Here is a 25,974-nt window from a genome sequence, read left to right as displayed (position 1 = left end):
CTTATGCGGTTTAAGTAACTATTTTAACAATCTTTTATTTACCTCATAGTGTAACTAGGGGGCAAGCCCCCCTGCCACCTTCGGCGCCCAACACCCAGTTGCAGCCAGAATATTAGTAAAATCTGTAAATGTACAAAAGAAATAATATTATTTATTGGAGTCAAAATCATGAAATTCTATAAGTATGTAAAATAAAAATTAATTACTATTTAACGGAGTAAAAATCATGAAATGAGAATCAAATATTTACTCTCTTACCAATTGGAGTATTCCCGTTAAACTGAGGTCCACTATGCTGGATGAGTATTTATGAGACTAAATAAACGATCCATTCATTTTAACTGGCATTCTTGTTGACAAAAAAAACTTTTTTTAAACAATGACTCATTTAAATAACAGGAAAAATCACATGAAAACTAAAGTGGTATGCAGTGGGTCATTGTAACTCAACCTTTAGCTAACTAAATCACCTAAATACACACATTGGTGTTATGAATAGATTTTTTTTTTTTTAATAGTTTGTTCCTGTAAAAGAAAGCTTACTCGATCAAAAATAAAAAACACGACTTTCTTGATACCGTATTTTACTTTATAAATTAAAAACAGAATAAGAATCTTAAAATCTAATAGCATCACATTAATGTTTGATAAATTCTGAAAAGAATGATACTACACATATATGTGTAGGTTTTAAAATAAGCCCAATTTAAAGCATGATAAAAACGTGGCATAAAAAGGTCACATAAAATCGTTGCACTTTTAGGCTTAGGATTTGATATATATACCTGTAGAATAGATATTTATTAGCAATCAAGTAATGTAATCTTTTATAAAGACACTGGCTTTTTATTTGTAATTTGTTATTCTGTCTAGATGTCTAGACATTTGATTTTACTATATAAAGTGAGTAATTGGCAAAGTAAAATACTGTATGTTGTAAAATAAGTAGAGACAGAGTACTATAAAGATTTGGAGTTGCCACCACAGTAACTCCACATACTTCAAACAAGTTGGCAACAAGGCAAAAATAAAATAAGAAGACCAGAATTGAACTACATGTAAGCAAACGATGGCACTTTAAATGCCAAGGGAAACCAGAACCGAAAGTTACGTCAGTGGTGCAGATTTCAGTCGGCTAGTCTTCAGTGGAAGAGAAAGAGCATTAGAAAAAGCACCAACCCCTGATCTAGCAGGTTATCACAGTTATTAGAGTCCTTAAGCTGTCTCCCATTGTGCCAGTGCAACAGTGTATACTTTTCTTAAAGTAGTTTTAGAAAGCATAATTCCCTGTAAAGCACATGATCATTAGTTTTTTTTTCTGCAGCCAAAAATGATGGTTGACCAGAAATGTCAAAAAAGAATTATAATTTGCAACTAAATTGTTTTAGAGATGGAAGCAATGATAGTAGCAAGTTTCAGTAGTCCTGACTATTTCATAAAAACGTTTTGTATAATTTTTAATAGAAAAACATTTTTATATCTTTTTACAGCAAAGCTCCAATTCAAAGAATAGAATGATACATAAAGATATCATCTACATGGTTCAATTTATTTTACACTTTTTCCGATTCTTTAAATGAGTACAGTAGATAGCTGTCCTAATTAGTTCCTTATATTGAACAAGTGCTGCTTTGTCTGTGACTCATAAGTATACTCTAAATATGCTTTGCCAAATGTCCAAAAATAATCAAAACTATTGTATACTTAAATAACCCACTTGCAGAATACAATAGTGACTGCTTTAGAAACACAGTAATGTCATAAGATACACACAAGCCTCATAAAAGAGAAGCTGTATCATATGCTTGGGTGGTATCAAACGAACTGTTAATCGATTTACTGGCATTCCGCATAGTGATCCTACAACAGCATGATCCCGCATTACTGGAAAACCTTCACATGTATAGGAAACACTAAAGTATATCAAACAGAGCACAACCCTGTGAAAGGTTGCTGGAGAAGCATTTAAATGATGTGCACATCAGTCTCAAACTGCAGGAGGCTTCTACTAAATTTGAAAGCTGAATGTCCCCGATACCAGTAGGAGATGTATTAGAAGTTAATAGCCCAGCTCTGTAGGATTAGGAGGAATTTTCACAGGAGGAATGCAGCTCAGGACACGTTTGCTAGGTTTATTGCCATACAGCTTTCAGTTAAGTGCATTTTCAGTAAAGCAACAGAATAGGCCAGTTTTTACCTCCATGGTACCATGACAGACTCTATTAGTAATGCTATTTGTATTTCATCATTCCTCCTTTCACAAAATCATTCAGAACTTTATTGCATACACATCAGAATTTGGCGTATTATCATTGAATCTTTTGAAATGTATCAGAGTCCTCTCTTAAGAAATACAGTGAGCTACATTTTTTATTCAGCATTATTAACTTATTAACTTTTCAAAGAGAAATTTTGATCATATGTTAGATTGATATAGGTACTAGTTAAGTTACTTTTATGCTAATTTAAAATAAATTATTTCAATCATGATTAAATAACTTTATTTATCTACATATAAGCTTCCTCCGGGTGCTCCGGTTTCCTCCCACAGTCCAAAGACATGCAGGTTAGGTTCATTGGCGATCCTAAATTGACCCTAGTGTGTGTGGGTGTGTGTGTGTGTGTGTGTGTGTGTGCCCTGCAGTGGGCTGGCACCCTGCCCGGGATTTGTTCCTGCCTTGTGCCCTGTGTTGGCTGGGATTGGCTCCAACAGACCCCCGTGACCCCGTACTTAGCATATAGCGGGTTGGAGAATGGGTGGATGGCTGGATCTACATGTAATCCACAGTGTCATTAATGACATATATATAAAATTTCAAATCAAACAGTGTAGTCTGGAAAATAAATGTCCTGCTCAGACCAAGCAAAGGAAACTGCTTTTATACCATACAAGAAGAAACAACCATTAAATTAACTTTCTTTTGTGTATATGGGTACAATCCTAGAAAATTCTAAATTCTGTTGAAAAGCTACCCACAAAAACTGACGCCTTTATTGTGACAAAGTACATCAGAGATCTGTCACTAGCACACAATTACCAGAATATTCATGTGGCTGGGGTGTTTTCATGGCAGTACCAGGACAGAAACGTATTTCACCATAACGAAAGAATATGAACATCTATGTAAGTAGTGTTGGGATGCAGGTGGACACTTTACATAATCTGAGACACACAGCATCTACACAGAGAAAAGCTGTATGTTCTGGCCTTGAGGTACTTAAACAGCCAGCAACCCTCTGACTTTTAAAACAGGCCAAAAGTAATCTGTTTTGGCAGCATAGGATATAGGCTAGCACAGTATATCTAACATTTAAATGGAAAAATGTGTCCCGGATTACAGGTACAGTGCAAAAGTGCAAACAGACAGTACAATTTACTGGCTAAAGACATTTTTGGGTAGCTAGAGAAGTAATCTCTATACAGAAAAATGGTGTAAAGACTGTACAGACTGAAAGAGTTGACTTTCTAGCATGTACAACTGGCAGCCAGTTACACAGAGGAGCATCATGTGAAAAAAACATATTTTTTAAAACATGTTAGTTTGAAGAATAGCACAGTAGTGCAGTGGTAGTATTGTTGCCTCAGTAAGGAAACCAAGGTTCAAATTTGCATGTTTTCCTCCATGTCTGCGTGAGTGTCCTCCAGGTGCTCAAGTTTCCTCCTACAGTCCAAAGACATATAGGTTAGGTGGACTGGCAATGCCAAGTGTGCTTGTAAGTGAGTGTGAGTGTTTTACCTGGTAACACACTGGTACCCTCTCCAGGGATTGTTCCTGCCTTGTGCCCTATGCTTGCTGGGATAGGCTACAACCTTCCACAACACTATTCAGGATTAAGCGGGCTTGGAAAATGGTATGGCATGCTTGTTTTATTGGGGACTCTAAACTGACCAAAAGCGTGTCCTGCAATAGATTGGTACTCTGTCCAGAGTACTTATTTTTTCTTTCATACATTTTATTTCTTTTTTATTTAATTCAGATAAAGTAATTTCACCTGCAAAGTTTTTTTTTGTTTTGCATATATACCCAGAGAGAAAATAAAATATACATACCCAGGCAGAAAATTTTTATGTGTTCTGGAGCTATGTGACAACAGTGCTAACTACTGTGCCATTGTATATTAGGTCAGCATATACAGTGAGTTAACTTATGCAGTCAATTACATTTAAAAGGGGAGCATCTTCATGACATGAAAATGGTGTTGTTACTGGGTTCTTTGCCCAATAACCTCAGCAACATACTTCAAGATAGTTTTAAAGGCCAGATAGCTTATCGCCAAGCAGCTGGTCCTGAATAAACCATTATTTGGGTGTTTCTTAATAAAGATTTAAAGCAACATTCCTCTAAGATTCTATGCCTGAGCTTATGCGTTACTTAAGCTACATTAGCAATTTTTAGAGAGCTTAGGAATGAGTAAATAGAGATACAGCTTTGATTGATCATGTAGGCAATTAGGGTGACTGCTACTTAGATTCTGGGGCACAACCAACAAAGAAATATCATACTATTTTAGACTGTTACGCCTTTTTAGCTCTTGTTTCATTTTGTTACCACAACAACATGCTATTAAGCCAAAATTACAGTGACTATGAGAAAACATAAGCATTTTCTGTAACATTTAAAGAACGCAATAAAAAACAATATTTACTGCATTCACTTAATTGAATCCTTAAGCGTACAGTTAATAATTATGGTATTTTATGTTGTAGTATTTTACTAAAGAATACAAGAAAACAAGGTTTCAGTTGCTGAGTATTTTGTTATTCGCTAAACACACTAAAAGTGAAAACAGTTCCTCCTCTATCAGACATGGAGTTAAATGAAATCTTTAATAAAAGCCACTAGATTTAAAAATATAAAATATATATCTACAATTTAAAAAAAAATGCTGTGTTTTCCTTTTTTCCCAGCTTACAATCAAAAAATGCAAAAAAATCAATTTTCTTTATTTAAAAATAATCCAGTATGAAACAGGTTAGAATTTAGTTTCTGTTATTAAATGCCTTACACCTTACTTTGTTAATTTGATCAGAGTGTGTAAAAATAGCTTATGTGAAGTATATTTTAGCAACTAAAGTCATCTGTGACTATTGTTGTTTCTTGAATTCTGTTTTAAACTTAATATAGGTGGTGGTTTGGTATTGGAGCTCCACATACACAGAGAAGTAACAGTTTGTCTTTGAAATCTCTCACGTTTTTTCTCACAGTTCTTTGTTTAAGAAAAACATATTAACTTGGCTCTTCAAGATTCACATGCTATTCTCACGTTTTATATTTTTCTTTACTACAAAATAATCTAACTTATAATTTTTGTATCTTTTCAATCGTGATTGTAATGAATAATTCAGTGCCTTAGCCTACACATATTTCACTTACAGTAAATCAGTTATGAGCAAGATGTAAAAGTACTTACAGCTTCAGTGTTTTTAAGCATTTCAAACAGGGCACCGCAGATTGTTTTGTGAGTATGTCTAAGGCTTTTAAAACAAGAAATGATCAGTCGACTTCATTTTAATAGCATAAGCACAAAACTATAAAACCTGCTCAGACGAAGCTATTTTCTTTGTAACAGCAGTTTTCATGGACCATAGAACACAAATGGAATATACAAGAAAGGTACTCCTGCCAGGAAAGGGATGAGCAGAAAGAAAATAGAAATGCAATGAGGGGAGGAAAAGCATTTTATTTCTTTCTTTATTTTCTTTTTGGTTATTATACACATACAGCATTTAGTATTATAAGAAACACTACTTTCTCTGTAAACTGTGTTTTTTATTCAATTATACATATATTTACTCTTCTTGAAATGCAGTCATAGTATCCATAGTAGCCGTTTGTGGTGCGTGCAAAATGTCCAGTTTCTTCAGCTTCATATTATTCAGTCATTATATTATTTTACAAATCCATTTACATCTTTTAGCCATGTACCTGAATATAAATTAACCACATTTTTTTCACTTGTAAATTGACAATAAATACTGAGCCTAGTAGCAGTCTAAATAGAGACAGGGCAGTGTTTGTGTATTATTTTAATGGGCTATATTGCTGGTAAGGGGCTGCATGGGAAAATATAACACTAGACTAGCAAAGGACAGGTGAAAGGCTCACCATTGTCAATATAGAGCTAAAGTAACAAATACTTCAGGTGAACAACATGCCAGTGAGAAAGTGAATGTGAGAAGCCAAGAGGTAGAAAATATTGCAATAACAAAAGGAGCAATGAAAGGAAATTCTCCAAAGAACACCTGGGAAGAAAAGGAGCCATGGATAACTGACATAAAGCCAGTAAAATGCCACCAGGACAGCAATCAACAACAAATTGTTTCCAAAAAAGATAAGAGGAACTGTGATACTTAGTACAGAGAGAAGGATCCCCTGGGACTGTGAAACTAGTTATGCAGTGCCAACAGGGACCAACAGAGGCAGTTCTGCTAAACATTTCCTACTGGGACATAAGTGTAGACATTACCCTCTGCTGTGTAGTATAAGTTGCACAAAGGCTTACTAGCTTAAAGGAATAGAACAACAGAAGTAAAAAAAAACACTATGTCATGTTTTCCATTTCTTTAATGCCAATAGGCTCCTTATTTTCAATAGCAGCAATTAATGTTTTTTGTGGGAATTATATTCTCTTGCTCTTGCTCAATTTAAGTGACAATGAATTTGGTACAGTGTGTGTCTGCTTTGAGGCTTATTTCTGTTTCTGTATAAAACCACAAAGCCAAAGCAGCTGAAGAACAACATCTACCTAGCCTGACATGCATTTCTTTGCTTGGCATTGTTTTAGATAACCCAATTTTTGTGATCTATATAGATAATAAATGGCTATTCTGTACCCTGTAACCAGGGCCTCAACTCCTTGTGTGCCAATATGGCTAACCATTTTCCATTTCCCAATTCCAACTTCAATAATTTTGCTCAACTGAGGAGATATTCTTAGAGAAGTAGGGACATTTGTGTAACATGATAATACTGCACCAGTCTCAACAATAGATGCACCAACTTCCAGGTTAAAGGGAAGGGAACTACCAGCAAGGTAAAGGATTGGTACAGTGCTGAAAAGAGTTTTAAGGTTGAAAGAAGCATTTTATGACTAAGGAGTCTAAACAGACTTTTTACAAAATCTCTTTTTGTGAGTAATTGGAGTGATACCAGTAATAAAGCTATAGATAAAACAAAGTTAGTGGCAAATCGTACAAAGCCTTGGGCTTATGTTACTGAATTATAGCTTGAACCTTAGCTACATCCATGCAGGGACTAAAATAAGAAATTTGGAAGTTCAAAAATGGTGCAGAAATCTGGTGAAATTTGGTTTTATTATGTTTTGCATATTTTGTTTTTTTTTCTTAGATAAAACCTTACTTACTTGACATATGTCTTGTGGTTTGGTGAAATAATAGGGATGTCATCTATTTAGGTTAGTACCAACAATACGTCATGAAAAATATTTATAAATTATTGAAAAACAGCAGGTCTGTTGGAAAATCCTGAGGGCATTACTAGGTAGTCATAGTGTGCAGACACTGTGTTAAATGATGTTTTCTGTTCATGGCTCTCTGTGGCACAAATCAGTATGTATTGTACTGACTAGATCAAGTTTGGTAAATATTGTGGAAACATTTACCTGATTCAGTAGGGACAAAGTTATCAAGGTATTATTTAGTTCTCTGTAACTTATACATGAACTGTTGAATGGATATGAAACACATTTTTATTAGATTGTTTCTAATGTTCTCATCTAATTGCCTTTGCTTCAAGACTCTTTGCAAATCATAATGTTTGTGTGGTGACAACCTTTAGAAATAATGTACAGTACCAGTGGGCAACTATGACTAAAAAGAATAAAAAGAATATTTTTATTTAGTATAGTCCAGTGGCAAGATCAGATTAGAGTCAGTCCAGCCCAAGTCTCAGCCAGTGTTTTAAAAGTCACCCTATATTCTCCATTTGACTTTTTGTGCCCTCTTAAGATTTAAAAACCTTTTATTTGCAATAGATTTTCCTTTTAACAAAGATAACTTAGAACTCCTGGATGAAACTGATTAAACTGTTTATATCATTAACAGCTCTCACCCATTTACATAGCTTTGCCTCAGGGAACAACAGTCAGAAATATTGGATTGAAGATTAAATAATAGGTTGCTCTAGTTGAGAAATTCAGGGCAGCAGATAAGGTACAGTAAGCTACATAGAGAATGTACAGCTCCTTGATTACAATTACAGACTGAGATACTGCTGCAACTTCTGTGTTGTTGCAGTGCTCCAAGCTCCATCATTTTCTGCTGCACATTTTTGAAGGGAGCCCAAAAACCTGTATTTGCAGCACATCAAATCATTTTGTAATTGTTGTGTTTCATATGACAAGCTAGAGCCCCAAGGAACAAGATTTTATTTACTTTTAAGTAGGGCTGCAAAAATACCAAATACTGATATTGGATTTTCTACTGATACAGAGCTCATGTACTTATAACCCAATGCCTATAACCAATATTATTAACACTCACTTGTGATCTTGTGAACGTTAAGGAGCAAAAAAAAAAAAAACAGAGAACACAAAATATCTGTGATATGGAAGTTCGTTTATATTTAATAATGAAAACCAAAGCCAAGCAGACTGTAAACTGTAAAACTAAATATAAGAATGAGCATGGTGAAATTGCATCTAGCGGCAAACAGCATCAGCCAACTCTGCAGCAGACTCTATCAGGGACAGAATAAATGTCAAACAATAACCCACAGGCAGTAAAAATAACAGTAGCACTTGCCCAGTATTTTGGTCTTGACGATCAGCCCCTGTTGATTGTTGATAATGTGGGATGTCTTCTCCACCTCAATGTGTTGGAACCCAAGTACAACATTCCAAGTCATGCCCGCATCACAGAGATGCACAAGGTTGTAAAAAAAAAACATGTTGGCAGCTTAATGATATCAGATCTTAATAATATGAGATATCTGCTTTGCCAGTGGCATTTGGAGCAGCACTGTTTGTCCAATGTCTATCATCACATTAACTGCACAGCGGATGGATGAGAATTTCGCTCTCCAGCAGGTTATGCTGCATGCAAAGCAGTTTCGAGGCTCCAATTACATGTCACGTTATACAAGATGCATTTCAAAAACTGCTTGACACTTGGGCCATTCTGAAAAGTTATGCAGGCTTTGGGGTTCACAACAGTGCCAAAAATATAATAAACTGTATTGATGATGCTGGAGTCACAAGCTTTTTCTGTGTTGCTTATACACTCCAGCTGACTGTAACAGAAGACACTTTTGCATAGAAAAATGTTGCAGATGCTTTTGACAGACTGGCCGTAAAATAGTTGGAAATGTTAAGCATTCCGCCTTAGCGTACTCCTGCTTAGAGGACATTCAGCATTGCTGCTCTACTTGATCCAAGGTATCCAGATTTAATAGGTTTTGTGATACACTTCAGTTAGATGTACCACATGTGGACGTGCCACTGTTCGCTTTCTCTAGGTCACATACCCTATTTTTAATGGGAGACTAAATGGTAAATGCTAAGATGACTTACTTAAAATCAGAAAAATTATAATGAACTTTACTATTTAAACTACACTACATATTTTTCATCTGTTTTATTAATTTGTAAACATTTCATCACCTTCTAAGCTCTTTGTAATTGAAGAGTTTGTTTTGGACACAATAAACACCTGGTTGCCACTGTGTTTTAATCAATGAAATGAAACTCTCAAGGATCACCTAATATACATAAATTTTGGTGGATCATATTACAAGTAAATGTGTTTTTATAGACATGACGTGTGTGTTACTTTGCAAAACAAGGTATCAGATGCATTTGTTTTCTAAACGTGACTGAATAGAAGTCTGTGCTGTGCTTCATCATTGTTTCATAATGTGAAGCATTATTGGTGTAGAGTTTTGTTATTTACTTTAACACTGCAAACAAGCACTGAACATAAAACTTACATATTGGTTTTATTGGTACAGTATATGTGTCTGCATAAATATTGACGACTCTGCATTTAAATTGACTCTGCATTGATTATTTTACTGGAGTATTTTTGCTTTTGTCTAAGAAAGGTCACATATTTCTATCCAAAGTCATTATATTATGTTCCATATACTCACTAATAAAAATTTGTTCAATGGAATATATCTCTATATAGATAGATAGATATTCTTTTGAAACTTTAGAATTGCATAAATTTGTATCTTGAACATGACTGTGTAAATAAATTTCAAAAATGTATTATTAAGTACTTCTCTAGGATGGCTAATTAAACAAATCCTTAATCGTGAAAATTTCTTAAAATAAATATGTAGCATTTTGGAACAATCACTTCAATTGCTTAAATAAAATATCATTAAGTATCAAAAATTGTCAAATGAATATATATAAAACTGGCATGAATATCATTAGAAAAAATGTTTCCTGTTATAGATACAAGGTACAGTTCTTTTCAAATATCAATACAGCAAGGGAGGCCAAAGATGTTGCTGGAACTGCAGGAATTGTGTGGCCTTGAGGCAGCTGGGCAGGATTATGCAACACAACCTGCCAAATGTCCATGGAAGGACCAGCTGAGTAGTAGGTTGAGGTGTATGTTTAATGAGATCATAGATGAACATGCGGCTGCATCAATGCTCTGTGTTCGTGTAGCTGCTGCCATATAGCTAGAAATATACCTGGCAGAGACCACAGTTTCACGTTCAGACAAACTACTTAAATACTGGTCAGTACTGGTTCCTCACTTTGTCTCATATGTCAAAGAAATACATTTCAGTCCCTTGCAGTAGTGCAGAGAGTGTGAGATTATTAAGTGCACTGTCATATTGTTAATGAAACCAGAAATAAGCTTACAGCTGAACATGCAGAGATGCTTCTGTTCATCAAAAGGAATCTTCCACTTATTTTCCCAAAAGAGTTGTAGATCTATCCAGTGGCAGGTGTTCCCCAATAACATTTGACCAGGATACATTTACAAAGTATCTTAAAAAATGAGACACCATTAAGAAAAATGTTCTTGTTATGTTTAGCCAAATTCCTGTTAACACTGTGTTGTACTATTATATCCATGCTGAAAGACTTGAAATAATATTCGTTTAGTTTACATACCTTAATTATATGTGATTTTTAAATTTTCTCTATGATATTTGAGCCATTTTAAAAATTGTTTAGTAATCTAATCTATGTTATGTACCCTACTTTGACTTATTTGTTCAAGTTTGAATTATTTTAATCCAAATTATGAGTCCTGTATTTGATGTTCAAAGTGAAATTGCCAGTTGATGGACATAAAGAAATACTATCTTCCACCCTCACTACAATGGTATTGGTATCGGCGAATACTAAACAACAAGTATTAGTAGCCATACTCGGTCTGAAAACAATGGTATCAATGTTAGTTTTTAAAAGAACTTTGTTAAAAACAGATTCAATTAATATACAAGTACATACAGTAAGTAGTATTTGTTATACAGTAGCTGATATATATTTCAACATGTTACTAGAATAAAGCCAAAATTCAAGTTAAAACCCACAAGATCAGAATTAATTTCTCTGAACGATTGTTTAATTATTAATTGTCTCATTAAGGTCTTCTCTTTGTAGTCAAAGTTTGAATGCTACCTAATGTGTACTGAGCTGCCTTACTCGCAGCATGCAACTTTGCACACCACAAAACACATATTTTTCGATACACCTAAGCTAACAGACTAACCAAAAAGCCTGTTTTATTGCTCTACCTTTTGGAGACTTTGCCAAAAAGTTTTCAGAAATCTGAGGCCAAAAGTACTTGCAAGGAACTTTGGACATACACACACTAATTCAAGGCCAGCTTAGAACCGCCACTGAACCTAACATGCGTGTCTTGGGAATGTAGCAGAAATAGTTCAATAACTGAAGATAAACCCACACAGACATATCGAGAATGTACAAAGTCCATGCAGATTTGTGAGCCAGAAGTTATATAAATCTGGTAGACAGGACACCATTTCCATACTTTGGAGCATTTACGAAGTTCCAGTGTTGTAGGTTTAGCAGAAATGGAAAATAGACAACCTAAATGATCAGTTTACTCTTAGTCCCTAGCTAAACTAATTGTTTTTGCTGAATCAAAGAAATGTTGACAGAGAAATTGTTTAAAGTATGAAAAGATGTGAAAGGACTCTGATCAGATTTACATATTATAAATGGAATTAAAGGATAAGTTCTGTATTTTTCAAGTCAAAGTTAATCTTCGCAAACATGGTATATAAGCATTTGCCATGCAAAACTGTGTGTTCTAAAGTTAGACATTTTCTATAGATTTTAAAAAATATCTTGCCCTCACTAGCTCTTTACAATAAAAGTTAATGGAGCATTACCAGAAAATAAAATCTTAAAAATGTACCAAATGCGTCCAAGACAATTGTCAAGTATTGAGCCGCATCTTGCGATTACACACATTGTAAAATAGTTTTTAACATTTTTGAACAAAAAGACAGCTATTTTTAAAAAAGACCTGTGTACACACCATCTGAGCATTTTTTTTCAGAATAATCTTTCAGCCCATGGGGCTTTATTTCTTTTTCAATTACCAAATCACAGTAAACATTTTGTACCATTTGGTTGGTATTGTTATGATTTAATTCCATATTTTAGTGAGAATTTACACTAGTAAATAGAAAATGTATCCTTACCTGTACTATAATAAAACACTAACAGGAATATAAAAAATATAATATTATTTCCAAAAACCTTTTGATGCCACACACGTGTTGAAAACACAGAGGGCATGTATTCTTATATTGAAACTTTTGTTGCTTTTTTCAGTAAGTTTTTAGGCTTTTATTTTCCAGTGGTGCACCATGCCCCATTAGTCTCTCATGTAAAGCACCAGTGAGGGAAAGTTACTGTACTTTTTAAATATATAGAAAATGCTTAACCTGAGAACACAATTTTGTGTGGCAAATGCATATATACCATGTTTATAAATTTAAAAAATTTAACTTGATTAATACCAAACTTATCATTAAATTCCTTGATTGTGAGCCTTTATTATCCTTGTGAAAGTTGCATAGAAACAGCAGGCAAGTTTAGACTTTTGTACACTGTCATGGGTCTGTAAAGCAGAATTAGCAGAATGTCAAATAAAAAATGTAGTAATATAATGATGTTAAAATACAAGTTTTTAAAGCTCTTCAAAAAACATAGACAATGCACTTCTGGGCTCATCAGAATTAATGTTACTACAATATCGTCATGTTTTTAAGTACTGGTGGGACCACCAGTAGCAGATCTGAAGGTTGGGCATGGATTCAGTCACAGCTCGTCAGTATGTTCAGGGTCTTTCTCTTGGCTGATGCAGATGAAAAGAAGTAGACAATGTAGCTACTTTTTAGGTAAAAGTCTAACAGCAACTAGGTTGCCTCACAATAGCCAGAATATATGAATGCATCCACTCAATATGTAATCAAAAGTGTGTCACTTCCAGGTTATTCCATATTGACTCCAGTTTGTCCGATTTATTACAAATTACAGCCATGCAGTTTTTTCTGTATCATCCCCTTGATCCTTGGCTGGATTGGTGGGCTAGTGATTGGGTAAAGCCACTGCACCTAAGATGAAATCAGTAACAAGTTTTCTGGAAAAACTGAAGGATTTTCTAGTCTTTGCAGTTGTGTACTTTGTGGTGCGAAGCATTTAGCTGCTGAAAAGAACATTTCACAAATACATTCACTGTTTTCATGAATGGATACATATGATTTGCAACATAGTTTAAAATATCAATTGCTTTCAAATCTTACACCTGTCATTTTAAACATCCAAAATTTGTACCACAGGAACACATTTTACACCACAGCACTACAATCACTAGCCTGTTAAGAACAATAAAGACAACTGCTGTTGTTTAAAGTGTTCTAATTAATGAAAGAAAACATATGTCTTTGGTAGATAAATTCCTCATTTACCTATACAGTACAGATTATTGCATTTTAAACATTACAAAGTAAAATGTTTTTGTCATATTTTACAAACAAAATATAAATGTGTCCTAGCAGGGATGGATTAAGTAGGGTGTGGGCCCCTGGGCTGCATTTTTGGGACCCTACCTACACAAAATGCTATGAGTGCAAATCTACTTCAAGGTCTCAGTTGCAAATGTTAACACTGAGGTCTATGTTGATTACTTAGATTTCAACCTGTCTTAGATAAGTAGCACAACTATGAATAAACAAAATCACAATAGCACACCACAAATCCTTTATCTCTCTTTCTGTGCTCTTTGCACTCCCGAGCTCCTATTACAAACAACCTATAAAGCAAGTGATCAAATTAAATTAAATCATGATCAGTGTTACTGTTATGATTATCAGTCTTTGTTTATTTTTTGTACCTTTTCCTGGAGAGTTTTTTGATAAGTATTACAGCTGTAATAGTGAACATCACTATTCAAAGATAATTCAAATGTACAGCGTATATGAAAAAAAAATTAAGGGAAAAAGCTGACACTCAATCGTAAAAGAATGGTTCTTTATTTTACCTGTTACTAATCTCTGCATCATTTTACTCTGGAGGCACTACACTGCAAAGTATATATGAGTGTATTTTGCATATCACATCAGTGTTTCACTTTTTTATCATTTTTAATTGTTAGTTTATATCATCATTTATAACCTACACCAGCATTGCTCTGCTTTTTCATTAGCAGGTGTATTGATAACATAAAAATACCTTTTGCCCCAATCCAGCTCTTTTTCACTCCTGAACCTGAGATCTCTGATTTGCTGTTGATTTGTAAAACCTGGTACATTCACATTTCTTCATAATTTACCACTTATAAATCACAATTACCTTTTAAATATACATACATAAGGGTGCCTCAAATGCCACATTGAAATATCTATATATGGAGCATGCTAATCAACCTCACATATGCAATCATGATGCTGTAGAACTTCATTGCCTGGGGGGCAGCCTCTCCCTTCTGAAGTATCAAGACACTGCCACCTGAATTCAAGAGTATGGCTTTGTAGCGTCTCTTCTCTGCACTCTGGGTCTCTATAAAAGGTGTACAGCTCCTGAGCAGGTAGCCACTATTACCTGGCACATGTAATGAAATGATTGCTGTTACAATAGATTGTACAGGCCATATGAATAATTGAGGGTTCAACCAGTTAACTTACTAACAAGCCAGCTGCCACGTACCGTACCACATCACATCTGTCAAAGCTACTTTGCCTCAAAATAAATGAATCACTGGTTGACCCAGGCCACTCAGACATGACTTTTGCCAGTCACATCTTGTCTTGTGCATTAATAAAATGTCACTGCTCATGGTTAACAAAAGCAGCTTCATTTTTGTTAGGTGCCCTTACTACAATATGAGTACAGTAAAGTGATTATTTTAAAAGACCAACCACTGCACCAAATTGCCCTTTTTATTCTGGCAAAAACATGTTGTTTTTTATGTATGTGCGCCCACACTACACAAAATCTGAATATAGTACTTTGCTGCTTGGTTAATGGCTTCTTGCACAGCAAGCAAGATGGAGTTAGGCTTGGCTGATTATTCCAGAACTGTTGGCTGTTTCCCTTAGAAGTGACTGCAGGTAACAGATATAAACTGATGAAAAACAAGAAAAAAATTCTTCAGTGCAAATATGTAGTATTGGCCCTCTTTAAAGGGAACTAAAATATTGCCTGTATATCATATTCATTATTTTTGAAGTGTAATATGTTTGTCATGTCAATGTACATTAACACAACAGCTCAGTGATGTGAATTATCATGCATGTGAGTCATCTTTCTGCTGGTCTTCCTGCATTTCCCAGCTTGAGTTGCAATAAATATACGTATGTTCCCACCAAGTTTTTTGGTTTTTTTTTGAGCCTCTTTTTGTGTACACAAACTTTAGAAATGAGGCCCCATGACCAAGTTTGTAGCCTCACAAAGCATCATATGTAGATGTGTACACTGGTAAATGATGATGTTTCGGGACATCATCATCATCATTTGTGGAGCTCTTGTAGCAATGGTTTATACTTGGAGAGATTGCATGCTATAAGAAGCACAAAGCCACCAAGACAAAAAAGCTGTAATATAATCATTTATATTATTGTTAAATAAGGCACCTCTGCGTGATACTTTGTTCATATTCTGATAAGAATCAAGCTATTTTTGGAATTTTCACCTGTAACTGATTCACAGAAATGTGCATTCCCATCGGTTTCATGCAGCGGGTTGGTCGTTTGAAATGGCTAAATTTTTTTTTTGTTTAAAGAGAATGAATGTTGGACTTGCATTGATCCGTAGATAATGATGTGCTTCAGTACTGATTTCTGTGACAGAGTTCAGTATTTGACTGACATTTCTGACAGGGGGACGGGAAGGACTGAATGGAATAGACTACCAGTTCTGATTCTGATTCTGATTCAGTTCTGAGGAAATAATACAGCAAAGATCACAGCAAATTTCATGCAAGAAATGTTTTTTGAGGCCCCTAGGCCATGTTTCCTAGTAACCTCAGCCTTATTCTCACGGAAACCTCCTAAAAACTTTACTCTGTGAAATGCTTTTCCTCCTTAAAACATATTTTCCAGCTGTTTTAACGAGTCTGTAATTCTTGGAGATGATATACTGCAAGATAATACTTCTTACTCAAAAACACCAGTAAGTATACAATAAAAAGTTTTCTCTGAACATATTATTTACTTAGCTCTCAGATTACTGTAGGTATTGCTTTCATTTTCTGAAATCTTCAGTAAAATCATTACTCTTAAAACTGCAGCTGTATGGATTGTTTTGCACATTTGCGTGAGATTGTCACTGGTTGACATTCTTTCTATATATAGAATCTCTTACACAATTAAAAAAAACGATTAGGTAGCATAAGTAACCTTATTTGTACTGTTCCTGTTTGCATAAAATTAAAAATTCCATAATTAAGTGTAATCTATGAATATATAAGTGATGTTTTCATTAACAGATCAAAATAGTCTTGTTTTTATAGTAAAGGGAAGAATTCAAGAACTGCATTTTTATATTATTGTTTGAGTATCCCAAATCTGAAATGCCTGGAACCAGAAATATTTCAGATATTTTCAGATTCTGTAATATTTCCGTATAGATAGCGAGCTAATATTGGGGACACACATGATCAAGTAGGAAAATATAGCCAAACCAGCTAAATGACAGCTTATGCATATAATAATTCATATCATTAAGCCATAATTATATAGTGCTTTGACATAACTAGCATATTAAACCTCAAAAGTGATTATTATAATGTACAGATACTATTGTAGTTCCCTTTTAAGAGGGCCAGTGCTGCATATTTAAACAGAAGCATTTATTTTGGTTTTTCCTCAGTTTATATCAGCTACCTGTTGTCGCTTCTCAGAGAACTGGCTGACAGGTCAGGAATATCTCAGTCAACCTTCATTCCATCATACCCATTATGTTTGAAGTCATTAATCTATTAATGTGGTGCTACATGTTTGTATGCTGTGGGTATACATACATGAAACATAAAAAGACAATTTGCAGGAGTGTCCAGTTTTTCTAACATAATTGGAGCAATTTACAGTACTCATACTGCAATAAGGGTACCTATTTAGAACGAAGCTACTTTTGTTCATCTTGTAAATGTAAGCAGCAACATTCCATTAATGCACAAGTCATTTGCAATGTTAATATGAGTTTTGAGGCACATTAACATACACACATTTACAAAATGATTGTTGTTCAAAATGGTAAATTGTGTAGAAATGTGCATATGACAGGTTTTATAAATATGCATTGTACTATTTTTTTGGCATATATTTTTAAGCTCAGTTCCAAGCAAAGTTTTATAAATGAAGTCTTTGGAGTGGGCCTATATATTATTTGATGTGTGCTGCACAGCACTTTTGAACGGCCACGCAGTAGTTATTGTTTTGCTCCGCCAAACACTGTGCAACATCTGCCCTGCATTGTGGCGCTTCATTTGGACTCCTCCCTCACTCCTCTGAAAGTCGATTGAGTGATGATACTTTGTGGCATTCACTGCTTCACAGAGGACCCTAACCCCGATTGTTGATCATGTGTCCTGGCCTAGTGGTGCTTCACGGGGAAAGCTGTCTCCCCTAACCCCATCTTACTCGGTAGCCGATCGTGTGTCGCAGCTTTGTGGCGCCATGATGCTTCACAGGGGACCAGACCCCCACTCAGAATGAATGAATCCATTTGGAATCGGCGCATATGTTGTTCACATCCACTCGGCAGTTAAAAAAAAATTACAGGCAACAAAGGTGTCGGCACTCAAAGTTTCAGATTTTTGACCATTTTAGATTTTTACATTTTGGATTAGATATACTCCACCTATATTTCAAAATGGTTTGCCATCTATTATTAAACTTAATATACAGTATTAAATATATAGTAAAGCACAACAACTGCAATATTTATGAGGCTTCTTTCCTTTCACTTTGTCTATAGTTCTTATTGAAACTTTAGCACACAACAGTTTATAGTTCAGTTCCTGCTCTCAGAGTCAATCCTATCCACTCATAGTATGATATTGTTTGAGTGCTCTGAAACAGAAATGCACGAGACCCTTCTGCTTAAAACCTGGCATGGTTGTCATGTGTAGTGCTGCTCAATGTATTTGAGGAACGGCTCGCCATTTAAATATGATAAACTTACACTGTGTGGCATGTTGACTTGAGTTTCCCAAAATTAAACACTTGGCTATAGCACCACTTTGGTCCCCTTTGATAGCCACAAATGTTTCCAAAAAGCAGCAGTTACTGTATGATTGGTGTTATGAGAAAAGTAGGTGTCTATATAGGAATTTTAATACCTGAATGTTTAAATTCTGGACTTTGTTTTTAATGTATCTAGAAGCAATCCTGAATAACTTGAATAATTCTACCATTATGCTGTAATGCTATTTTGTTTAGTTACTGACACCACCATTTTAAGATGTTAACATTATCAATTGCTATGGCAATGAACTCAGAATGATCCGGGAATGTGTGACATTATTGGAGCAATGGTATAAATAAACAATGTTTGTATTTTCAGGGTGTCTGAGATTAAAATAATAAAAAAACAATGTTGGTGTATGACTCTTGCTAAGAAGAAAATTTATCCTGGTTAACAAAATTGCTTCTGATGTTAAGGTATTTAATTTTTGATCAGTGTTTTGAACTTGACCACAATCGGTGAGACTTTGATCATCTTGACTTTCTGATTATACCTTATCGTCTAATTTAATTAACATATTCTCACTACTTTCAGCTGAGTCAATACAGTCACCATTCAAATTATATTGTTAGTGTTCAGCAGATCTGCTTCATATCAAAATGCTGACAGATTTGGTATTTTATACTACAAACTAAATCATAAAAAAGTTGGGACAGTATTGGAAATAAAAAATAAAGCAGTGATTTTTTATTTGAGTTTTATTTGGTTACTGACATCATGAACCAAATGTATTGCATGTTTTGACTGGTCAACTACATTTCATTTGTTAATATACATCCATTCATGCATTTCAGGCCTATAAAATATACCAAAAAAAGTTGGGATGGTAAAGCATTTACCACTTTGAAATAGAGCCATTCCTTCTCACAACACTTAAAAGTCCTTTTAGCACTGAGGATACTAAGAAATTAAGCATTTCAGGTGTTATTTTATCCTATTCTTTCTGCAAATATGTCTTAAGGTGTACAACAGTACTGGGGTGTCGTTGTTGCATTTTTCATTTCAAAATTCTCCACACATTCTCTCTTGGGGACAGGTCAGGACTGCAGACAGGCCAGTCCAGTAGCTGTACCCTCTTCTTCTGCAGCTATGCTTTTGTAATCTGTGCACAATGTGGTTTTTGCATTGTCTTCTGGAAAAATCTACTTTACTACATTAATGCTGCTGCCACAATAGTATAAATTACCTTTGTCAAGGGCACTGACACAACCCCATACCATGACAGTCCCTGGCTTTTGGACTTGTTGCTGATAACACTCTGGATGGTTCTTTTCATCTTTGGTCTGGAGCACATGGTATCCATTTCTTCCAGTACTGGTTTGCCTGAACACATGTTTCCACTATGTGATGCTCCATCCCAGATGCCTCCAAGTCCAGAGAAGTCAACGCCGCTTCTGAACATGGTTAACATAAGGTGCTTTTTTTTGACAGTAAAGTTTTAACTGGCATTTGTGAATTAACTCCATATTGTAGTGCTTGGCAAAAGTCTGCTAAAATAATCCCTTGCTCATGTGGTTGTATCAGCTATTGATAAGTTCTTGATGCAGAGTTGTCTGAGGGATCAGAGATCAAGTATGTTCAGCTTAGGCTTGTGCCTTTGCCCTTTACACACTGAAATTCCTCCAGATTCCTTGAATTGTTTAATGATGTTATAGCCTGTAGAGGGAGAAATATGCAAATCCCTTCCAATCTTTCTTTTTTTTTTCTCATGCATTTGTTGACAAACTGGAGATCCCCTGCCCATCTTTTCTCCTCACAGACTCAGCCCATCATGGATACTGCTTTTGTACCAAGTTATGATTACAATCATCTGTTGACATCACCTGTTTGAAATCACATCATTATTTAATTTGTTTACCTCATTTCTGGCCCTAATTTGCCTTCTGTCCCGACTTTTTTGGAATGTGTTGCATGCCTGTAATGTAGGAATGGATGTACATTAGCAAATGAAATTCAGTTGACCAGACAAAACATGAAATATTTTGGGTTCATATTGTCTGCAATGAGTTAAAAGTCAAAGTTCATTTAGGAATCACTATTGATTTTTAAATTTTTGCACTTTTCATATCATCTCAACTTTTTCTGGTTTGGTGTGGTATATAATCAGATGATAGTAATTAAGGCTTAACTCCATTCATTTGTATAACTAGGGGGCTCTGCCCCCTGCTCGCTTTGCTCGCCCACTCTAGGGTTTTGTTTACCGGATGTACAATTTAAAGAGATTGTTAGTTTCATGGGAATCGTTACATATCCATTTTTTACACTTTTATTTTGAAACTTTTGTAAAAACAATACTTTATTTCTGGCCTCGGTCATGGTTACATCTCTTTCTCGCAGGACTTATAACACTGCTCGCGTTGTGAAGGGAGTGTGGCTGAACGCACACTAAGGAGATGCCGTCAGATCATCTGCTGTCTTTCTGTTGCTGGCAAGCTGCCTGTTCTGCTTGTCTCACTGCCTGATCATTTGAAAGCCTGTACAGCAGCTGTCCTTTGCCACCTCACATCTCTGTCGCTCACGTTGTGAAGTCGATGGGGTTGGTGGGGGCGAGGGTTAGTTTGGCTGAACGCATGTTAAGGAGAAGCATTCTGATGAACTGCAAGCATTTTGCTGCTGGTGACCGGCATGTTTTGCTTGTCTCTTGTCATTGTATTAAGAGCTGGGAGCACATGAAGCGTGTCTGCCAACAGCAATCCAACAGCTGCTAGGTTAGATGTCCATGGACTTGTTTTAAATGATATCTCACTGCCTTGTCTTGTATGACGTTGTAAAAAACAATGCTTGTCCTTTATTTCCGGCCCCAGGCATGGTTAAATCTCTTTCTCAGGACGTATAATGCTGCTCACGTTGTCTGGTTTTAGCTGAACGCATATTAAGGAAGTGCCGTTGGATCATCTGCTGTCATTCTGCTGCTGTTGCGCTGCTATCAGTCTTCCGTGCTGTACTCCACCATCCCTCAATCGGACCTAACTTAAAACAAAAAAGTCTTCAGCCTGGCTGGGATGCTACAATACTTTCGAATTTTAATGTTTTTATATTCTTTACCTTTCTCTGTATGTGTATCGTGTGATCGTTTGTTTGAGCCTTTCGAATTTCACAGCTTTCATAATCTCTTATCTGCCTTTTTTTTTCTCCATCACTTTTATGTCTCTTTTCTCCACGCTGCTCTTTCTTTTTTACTTAGTCGTTGATGTTTCATCTAGAACGTATTGTCCTTATACGCTTTATATGTGCTTAGAGCACAGGATCTGTGTGTGCTATGTGCCTTTACACGACTGAGTGTTATTTGATATTGTTTTGAGCTTTTTTGTAGGCTTTTGTAATTCTAGTGTTAATGGCTTACATAGTAAGTGGAAAACATTGAAAGTGTATTGTTACAAATGATGCTCCTGCCATGGTTGCTTTTGTATATTACTTCTCAGTAATTTTATTTTCATTAATAATGTTTTAAATAGTTAGTACATTACAGTATGTTATATAGAGAACAATGTGGCAGTATTGGTGTCCATGCTTGGTCCCTATCTTCTTCCCTAGTGCTGTCATGATGGGCTTAAGTCCCATGTAACCCTGTACTTGGATTAAGCAGATTTGAAAATTGAGGAATGATAGACCATGTTATAATTGTGCTTTGTTGTGCAGTTCAAATAACATAAATAATAATAAAAACATCAGTTGATTTGTGCTGGAAAAGCAAACCCAAGAGATCAAAATGTGGTATGTTTATAGATTGATACTAACTACATATTAATGAATAAACAAGGTCAGTTATTACATATTTACTCAAAGTAATAAACTGATAAAAAAATGCTTTGCTCTTATGTTGCATATCACCTAATGTATTAGTATTTTAGATCTCTTTTTGTTATTTTATAATTTTCTTTCTTTTTTGTTTTTTTGAAAGATTATTATAAGGAAACTGATTTAGCCATCTTATTTAAAATGTGCAGTTTATTGTACATTAGATATTCAAAACAAAACTTTAAGTTTTCTTCCACAACTGTATCCAACTGTAATCATCATCATTTTTCATTTTCCCCAGAAATCTAAAATTTCAACTTATGATAAGATGTGGGAATTTATGAGCAGCAGAAGACATTCTGTGCTTGTCAAAAACAATGAAGAAGGGATCCAGCGTGTACTCACCTCTGATTATGCCTTTTTAATGGAGTCAACGACCATTGAGTTTGTTACACAGCGGAACTGTAACCTGACGCAGATTGGAGGCCTAATAGATTCCAAGGCGTATGGAGTTGGCACTCCCATGGGTACGTTGCATGTCTGACTTTTGAACTTTCTCCATTAATCATTGTTAGTAGCAATGAAAAGGCATGTTGGCATCAAAATGACATTAGCTATTTGTAAAGCCATTTAATCAGAAAATACTTGCAGCCATTCATTAAAGATTTGTCTATGTTTTACCCAGTAAGCACAAATTCCATTAAACTTAAATTTTAGAAAACAATATAAATTGCATAATTTTAACATTGATATAAGCAAGACATACAATGTTTTAAATAAAATACAGCACTAGTGTCTAATATACTATCTAACACGAATAACTAATGTTATAACTCTGAGGTTAATAGCTGGCTGTATAACAACTTTAATTCTTTTGGGCAACAATATGTTTGGGGTTTCATTCAAAATTATTTTTAATAAGAAGCATGTCCTTGTTGTTCATGTAGCATAACATTTCATTAGATGGTGCTGAATGTTAATAATCACCCATTGGTGACTGAGTTTGGATTTCTGCTTATGTTTGACCTGTGATGTATTGGCATTCCATCTAAGGTTGATTAGTGTAATTCACTTGTTGTTGCCTATAGTGCACCTTTCCTGTGGTCTTTAATTCAGAAATGTAGCAAATGAATGAATAGATAAGTAGATGTGCAGATGTTTTTAAAGCAAAAGTACATCAGATGCTCTAATATGTTTGATTGTCTAGATGAGCTTTAGGGAAAACACATCTCTTGGAGCCTTGGGTCCTTGTTGAAAGTCTAACAGTCCACTAGCTACTGTCATTCACCTATAATCTTTGTAAATTTCCATAAAGGAGATGACATTTGTCAGGAGCCTACAATTGATAAAAGCACCTAATAATAATCTTTCCATATACAGTATGCAACAACAAAACATATTGTCTCCATCCATAGCTCAGCATAACGTACTAAACTGTACAGTGTCCTTCTGTGCCAAGATATAATATAGCAGCATTTACATGTCTCAACATCATTCATGTCATCTGGATTCCAGTAGTTACTTTGAATTAATCCCCTCAGGAAATAATACTACATGAAATTAATTCTCCTTCAATTGATGAGCGAGCAAAACATGAGGAAGAAGTTTAAAAACAAAAGGGCAGAATGACCAAAAGAAAGACAAGCTAGAATGCCAAATGAGCAGAGACAGCAAGAAGCACAAATAAAGAGGGAATTAAAAGCTAGCAACAAGAAATGACCAGACCCCACATATATTCCAAATATTTTATGCAAAACAAGTCAACAGCTCCTTAGTATTTGCATCTCTGAGTGCCTGAATTGCACGTCCACCGGGTTTTTGCTTGCTTTCAGATTCATATTGGTCATTGATGATGTTTAATTGGAGTGTTTTGCCAAGGAAGAACTCCTTAAGAGTACTCGTGCATGTAAACAATTCTGCCCTAACTGGGTTACTCACCTTATCCCTGTTTAGTGTGTGCATGTAAACACACTTGATGACAGTATAATTGATGACATTTGTTCTTTATCTTGGCAAGGGTAATGGAAATGTTTCATGTGAATTCTGTTAACAGTGGAGCATTTAAATACTGGACCATGACATGTGCAAATAGAGATGCCGTATAGTGATTTTAGTCTTTACTTCCTCCACCTGTTTTCATTACCCATGTCTAGACTTTTTTTTAAGATATGCTTCAGACTTGTCTAGTTAATTTGTGATAATTTTAGGCTATTAAATATGTAGAGCTTAGTTCTAATGTTATACAATATATAAAATTTGGAAGTTGGACAAGTTTGATTTTATTGATACAATAAGAAACAGTTGTATTGATGAATATAATAATACAGTGCATCCGGAAAGTATTCACAGCGCATCACTTTTTCCACATTTTGTTATGTTACAGCCTTATTCAAAAATGGATTAATTTCATTTTTTTCCTCAGAATTCTACACACAACACTCCATAATGACAACATGAAAAAAGTTTACTTGAGGTTTTTGCAAATTTATTAAAAATAAAAAAAATTGAGAAATCACATGTACATAAATATTCACAGCCTTTGCTCAATACTTTGTCGATGCACCTTTGGCAGCAATCACAGCCTCAAGTCTTTTTGAATATGATGCCACAACCTTGGCACACCTATCCTTGGCCAGTTTCGCCCATTCCTCTTTGCAGCACCTCTCAAGCTCCATCAGTTTGGATGGGAAGCATTGGTGCACAACCATTTTAAGATGTCTCCAGAGATGTTCAATCGGATTCAAGTTTGGGCACTGGCTGGGCCACTCAAGGACATTCACAGAGTTGTCCTGAAGCCACTTCTTTGATATCTTGGCTGTGTGCTTAGGGTCGTTGTCCTGCTGAAAGATGAACCATCGCCCCAGTCTGAAGTCAAGAGCGCTCTGGAGCAGGTTTTCATCCAGGATGTCTCTGTACATTGCAGCAGTCATCTTTCCCTTTATCCCGACCAGTCTCCCAGTTCCTGCCGCTGAAAAACATCTCAACAGCATGATGCTGCCACCACCATGCTTCACTGTAAGGATGGTATTGGCCTGGTGATGAGCGGTGCCTGCTTTCCTCCAAACCTGACGCCTGGCATTCACACCAAAGAGTTCAATCTTTGTCTCATCAGACCAGAGAATTTTGTTTCTCATGGTCTGATAGTCCTTCAGGTGCCTTTTGGCAAACTCCAGACGGGCTGCCATGTGCCTTTTACTAAGGAGTGGCTTCTGTCTGGCCACTCTACCATACAGGCCTGATTGGTGGATTGCTGCAGAGAAGATTGTCCTTTTTAGAAGGTTCTCCTCTCTCTACAGAGTACCTCTGGAACTCTGACAGAGTGACCATCAAGTTCTTGGTGACCTCCCTGACTAAGGCCCTTCTCCCCCGATCGCTCAGTTTAGATGGCCAGCCAGCATTAGGAAGAGTCCTGGTGGTTTCGAACTTCTTCCACTTACGGATGATCGAGGCCACTGTGCTCATTGGGACCTTCAAAGCAACAGAAATTTTTCTGTAACCTTCCCCAGATTTGTGCCTAGAGACAAT

At 35.6% G+C, this 25,974-nt stretch overlaps 1 protein-coding gene across 3 annotated transcripts in view; it reads left to right on the top strand.

Moving 5' to 3' along the window:
- The window catches only part of grik2 (glutamate receptor, ionotropic, kainate 2), a 786,146-nt gene that overhangs the window by 696,354 nt on the left and 63,818 nt on the right, over positions 1–25,974 (top strand). For all 3 annotated transcript variants that reach the window (XM_039747858.1, XM_039747859.1, XM_039747861.1), the window contains one exon: positions 22,751–22,976. In XM_039747858.1, the coding sequence (XP_039603792.1) occupies positions 22,751–22,976 (226 nt within the window). The remainder of the gene's footprint in view (positions 1–22,750; positions 22,977–25,974) is intronic.

Source organism: Polypterus senegalus, chromosome 3, assembly GCF_016835505.1.
Source record: "Polypterus senegalus isolate Bchr_013 chromosome 3, ASM1683550v1, whole genome shotgun sequence".
NCBI lineage: Eukaryota > Metazoa > Chordata > Cladistia > Polypteriformes > Polypteridae > Polypterus > Polypterus senegalus.
This window is presented reverse-complemented; position numbering and strand designations above follow the sequence as displayed.